This window comes from Seriola lalandi, unplaced genomic scaffold (genome assembly GCF_002814215.2).
Source record: "Seriola lalandi dorsalis isolate HSWRI2012SDOR001 ecotype SW California unplaced genomic scaffold, Sedor1 jcf7180002002771, whole genome shotgun sequence".
Taxonomy (NCBI): Eukaryota; Metazoa; Chordata; class Actinopteri; order Carangiformes; family Carangidae; genus Seriola; species Seriola lalandi.
The window spans coordinates 1-5,744 of NW_019473427.1; the positions used below are offsets into that span (position 1 = coordinate 1).

General features: G+C 40.1%; 1 protein-coding gene across 1 annotated transcript; it reads left to right on the top strand.

Moving 5' to 3' along the window:
• The first annotated feature begins 165 nt into the window (after positions 1-165).
• LOC111666270 (UDP-glucose:glycoprotein glucosyltransferase 2-like) lies at positions 166-5,293 on the top strand. The gene is made up of 11 exons (XM_023421575.2): positions 166-261; positions 719-779; positions 1,082-1,173; positions 1,349-1,499; positions 2,410-2,529; positions 2,802-2,887; positions 3,025-3,160; positions 3,823-3,954; positions 4,075-4,239; positions 4,885-5,008; positions 5,097-5,293. Exons 1-11 carry the CDS (start codon positions 191-193, stop codon positions 5,276-5,278), a joined length of 1,320 nt encoding a protein of 439 aa, XP_023277343.2. The 5' UTR covers positions 166-190; the 3' UTR covers positions 5,279-5,293.
• Positions 5,294-5,744: the final 451 nt, after the last annotated feature.

Below are 5,744 nucleotides of genomic sequence, written 5' to 3' on the forward strand. Positions count from 1 at the left end.
ACTAATAATTGTAACACCGCAAGTGTGTTCAATATCCTATGATTACCTGGCATGGTTTTATTTTGTCTAAAAATAATGTGCATTTGTGTGTGTGTATATATATATGTGTATTTATATGTATGTATGTGAATGTTGATGATTTCATCATTTGATGTTCACAGATCTAAGTTTCCAAGCAGCTGCCAGAATCATGGCCGTGCCCAAGTTTGATGCTTTGAAGCTTATGCGAGACATCAGTCAGAACTTTCCAAGCAAAGCCAGGTAAGAAAATTCATCTAATTTTCTCTCTGGCTGAGTGGCTAACACATTTGGTACCATTCCAAATTCCAGCTTTTTTTGTGGAGCTCTACTCTGTGTTATAATGTGTGTATTCATGCACAACAAATCCTGTTGTTTAATTGCACCCGAAATATTCTTTTTATAAAACCCATGTGTTTGAGCATTATTACTTTTCCCTGTGACACCTATTACCTCCACAATAAATACATCTGTTGTACAGAGATCTAATCAGGTTTTTGGATGTTTGCTTATTTTGGCTCAGGCAGCTTGTAATAACACCAAGAAGTGCTGAGTAAGAGTCGGGTGTTTACAGGGAATTGACTGCAAACGTACCATCTTGAGGCCCACAGGTTTTTGGAGATTAAAACTGGCATTTTACAGCCGGCTGGGGATATAGTAAAAGCTGATGGTGACTGTACATGTTTTACTGTTCCCACAGATCACTGACAAGAGTGGCTGTAAAGCAGGAAATGAGAAAAGAAATTGAGGAGAACCAAAAGGTGCGATATCATAAGCAGCTTTCCCACATGATAGTGCAGGAGGTTTTCTTTGATAACATTCTTAGCTATTGCACAGGTTTTATTTTAGAGAATGAGTTTCTAATCTGTATCTGAAATAAATTCCATCAAATGCAACATTTTATTCTTGCTTCTCTCTTATTTTCTGTGCACGCTTTATCTTTTCTGCTTACAGCTGTAGTCCCTGTGCACATTTTGTCTTCTTGAAAGATCAGACATTACAGGTAGAATCACTCTTTTAGGGGTTTAGGCATTCCACTAACACTTTGAGCTTATTCTTTCAGCATCTCAGTGAGACCATTGGTGTTCACCCAGGAGACGGGGAGCTCTTCATCAATGGGCTACACATTGATCTGGACACTCACAACCCTTTCAGGTAGGAGCTCAGCAGGAGGGGCCGGTGGTCTGCCTGTGCTCTCCCCAGAAAGCCTCACACCTATGCACTAGCTCAGTAATCCTGTTGCAACAAGATCAGAGTTGGCTGCATTTCAAAGCCACTGCCACACAGCTAATATGTATGGAGAAAATAACCTGTGATTTTGCATTTGCAGCATTTTGGACACCCTCAGAGGAGAGGCCAGGGTCTTGGAGGGGCTTCATAACCTAGGCATAAAAGGAGAACATCAGGGCAAGCTGATGAGATTACCTGTGAATGCAGTGGATGACAGCTATGCCTTAGATATCAGACATCCAGCTATAATGGTGAGTCGTGTCCAGAAGAATTATTCATCTGGCCCAGATCAATACTGCAGGTGTTTTTTCTTCTTTGTGTACTTGCACCAGGGCTTGAATTAGTGGCTCATTCATCAGGCTATTGCAACAGTCTCGAGCCTGCCAGAAACCTCAGTTATTAACTTGGAAGTTAGCCAAGAAAAGGTATCAAATTAAAAACTTGCAAGTTCTTATTTTTGCTCCTCTGGCCATTTTAATATTCTAGGTTCTATAAAAATGCCAAAGAAATGAAGATATTAAGCCTGTCCATGTTCAACCAAAAATGTAATTTCATCTTACATCTCTCTTTCTAGAGACTGTGTTTAATATATAAGTAAGTATGAGTCTCTGAGAGAGAGAGAGAGATAGAGACATTGGTAAGGAAGAGAAGACACTGTGTAAGGGGGATAATGACAGTGAGGCAAATGTTTACAGCATGGGGAGGCTTGTGAGTCAGAAAGACCACTGTTCTATTCCTAAGAGCCTTCTCTGATGGTGAATAGCAGAGCTGCAGTCATGCCCATAAATTCAAAGAATCCAGCATTGGATACTCAACTTTTGTGAAGTTTTGAAAGTGAAAGTTTGGAATTTGGGATACATGGAAAGGCGTTGTTCTGATGGAAGTTATAGAGACAGAATTGGAAACAAAAAAAAATCAAAAGCAAAAAAGGAAGGTATTGCAGGTATTGTACTAACCCGTTTCGAGTAAGCCAAGTATTGTAACAGGGTGTAGCAAGTTCTGTCATTTACATTTATATGCAGAAAAACTATTTGATAAATAAACCTCTAAAAAAAACTTGTCCTTTAGAGAGGCACTGAATCTTTCCCTATTCCAGGGTTGCTTTTCTGTTACTGACACTTAACTCATGAATATAATTTCTTTTTGTACTTTACATTCCAGTGGATAAATGACATAGAGAATGACCCGATGTACCGCAGCTGGCCAACAGGTGTACAGGAGCTCCTCAGAGCCACCTTTCCTGGAGTCATCCGGCAGATCCGACGGAATTTCTTCAACCTGGTGAGTTGACGGAAGGGACTGGAATGAGGAAAGTCATCATTGTCTTGTTACGTTGACTCACCTGAACACTGTGAAGGTCTTTGTATGTATCCGATTCTTCTGCAAGACTCAATTAAATACTCTTTTGTCAAATTGTGGCTTGTTTACCATCAAAACATTTCAGTTAGCACAGACAGACACAGTGGCACAGAAGAGCATACAAAGATACACATTACCTTTTGATTATTAAAACAGTCTGGGGTGTATTGTTCTGATGATACCTTTGTTGTTAGGTGCTGTTCCTAGATCCAGTACAAGAAGAAAGTGTTGAGCTGGTGAAACTCGCAGAGCTTTTCTACAAGCATAAAATTCCCCTGAGGTAGGTGCTGTTATTTCTGACACCTCCACAGATGTTTATGTGGTCTACTCTTGGCATTTACAATCTCTACTAGGTAGTGATTCTCATTTCACCTGCAAATTAAATACTTGTTTTTGCACCGTTTTTTTTTTTTTTAGAATTGGATTTGTGTTTGTTGTCAACACCAAGGATGAGATTGATGGCTTCTCAGACGCAGGGGTTGGATTTTACCGACTACTGAATTACATTGCAGATGAGTACGATTTATCCCAGGCTCTGATGTCCATGGTCTCAGTAAGTATATCATGTATATAAATCTCTGTTGTTTTAACAGGCACTTATTGAAGAATAACTAAAACTGTTTTCTCATATGAACTCCTGACAATGTCTGAACCTGATTCCCCAGACATTGTCCTTTCACACATGTAGCACACAACAGGTGATTGTCTGTGTCAGATATTCCCTACTAACTACTTACCTTCTGGAAATGCTCCGTTTGTTTTCATCCGGGTTTGCACCAGTTGCATGATAGAAACATCATCGACACCCAGTCGCTTGCCATGAATTTTCCTACAATGACCTGCTCTATTCACACAAATCGGACATTGCATGGGCTTTGTACGAGGGGGCTGGCAGGGTAAAGTCTGTTTAATGTCTGGTCCAACTATTTTGTACATTTGCATTCTCACATACAACTCCTCTGGGTAATTTCTAGATAAGTTCAGGGATGCAGAGCATGTGTGAAAGCATTATAAAGCTATTTCTTTGTGCCCTGGAATCAGTTGTTTTATTGTGCTCCATCTTATTCCATGGTTTTAGACATTATTGGACTAGATGAGTCAGTGAGCTGTTGCTTCTGGTATCAGCTCTTCAAACAGAGCTGGAAATTGTTGACAGTGGTAGGGATCTGAAGACAGGGATGGTCAAATCTGATTTGACTTGCCACTCTCTTGCAGATGTACAACAAAGTAGATGTAGGCGAGACACTATCTGTTGATACACTTTCTGCTTACCTGAAGAGAAAATTCCCTAAAGCCAATGCTGAAAGGATTTTCGGTGCAGAATCTGAGTATGATGACAAGAGAAAGGTAAGAAAATTAAATGGTTTTCACTATTGTCTTTGTCTTCATTGGAAATAAGGATTTTTACTTAAAAATTGGTGAAATAGGACCGACAGACCAGGATTGTCTATGTTTTCTTTGCTCCAGGATGGTTCCCTCTTCTACAAAAAGACTGGCCTGGGTGCTCTACCTCTGGCATTATTCAATGGAGTCCCTCTAAGCCCAGATGAGATGGACCCAGAAGAGCTGGAAACCATCATCCTGCAGCGCATAATGGACACCACCACTGCCTTCCAGAGAGCTGTCTTTATGGTATGACACGACTGTATGGAAAGAGACTCACTCCTCATATTTAACCTACCGAAGTTTATTTTACTATGAAATAAGGCATTAAGATTAATACACGTGTGTCAGTGGAAGTAAACACACACTAAAGAACTGTACCAATGGAAGTTTGTTCGTGCTTATAGTATGCATAAAAGTAATATGTCACCTTCTAGCCTGGGGTTACTGTTTGCTGGACAGTGGTTAACAGTGATGCTCTCTGAGTAAAGTAAAGAAACATATCTGTGATGTAATACATGGCTCTTTACTGTGAAGTATTACATTTAGATTTGGATGAAATTTTAATGATCTCTGCTTGAAAACTAGTTTATTGCAGTAGAGTATAGAATATATACCGAGCTATTAGTGTTTGTTTAATGTAATGTGGTAAATAATTAAAAGCATATTAAGTAACTGATCAATAACCTACTTGCTTTTTGCTAGATTTGCTAGATAGCAGGACATGCAGTTTGCAGTTAAATATTCATCCCCTCCTTCCCAGCTCTCCACATCATTGTATTTGTTGACACATTTACACTTAACTGCATGTTAACTGGGCATAGTCAAGATCCAGTAGATCTTTATGGATTGATGTTCTAAATGACATAACTGTCTTCCGTTCTCTGGTTACAGGGTCAATTAACTGAGGGTTCAGATGTGGTGGACTATCTAATGGAGCAGGCCAATGTGGTTCCCAGGATGAACCCCCTTATTCTAGGTACTGACCGAAAGTACCTCGACTTCACTGCCGCGCCAGGTGACCTGTACTCCTCATCTTACACCATCCACTATTGATTCATCATCTAAATTCCCCTAGGTTTTACTTTTTCTATCTTGCTTTGCAGTTGTATATGATTGGGAGGACACAACTATGTTTTCATTCTTGGACATCAGAGACAAAACAGCTGTAATGGCCAAGAGAATGAAGTACTTTACAAATAATGGTAAGACATTACTTGTAATTTCATGCCTTGCTTTCCCAATAAACACGATTTCAGATGAATGCACACTATGTCATTTTCAGTAGCACAGTGACTTGTGACTGTATAAATAACTAAATCAAGCATTTGCATCTTGTCCTCTAAACTGGAACAGCTATTGTACATTTGTTTGCTGAAAATGTGTTAAACAAGCAGTATCTAAACAAAAATGAATCCTACACTGCTTTACTGATCTATGAAAGTGTGAAAGCAACCTTTGTGAAGGCAGACAGACTGCGCCTCCAGCAAGATATAATTACTGGGTCTGCTTACTGGCTCTCAGCCAGCAGTCTAAATGGTCATCAGTGCTGCATTTCACAACTCAGGCCCAGAGTGGAGGTGTCTCAGTGAGGCTGAGGAGGCTGATTGCCATCCCACCTCTATGGACTGGCTGTCTGGCTGACTGCCTGCTTTTCTGACTGACTGATTGACTGGGGGGGATATAAGTATGACAAGCAGCACAATTCTCCTCTAATGTACTCAGCTCTCTGCCAGATGTCTCATTTGCTCTCA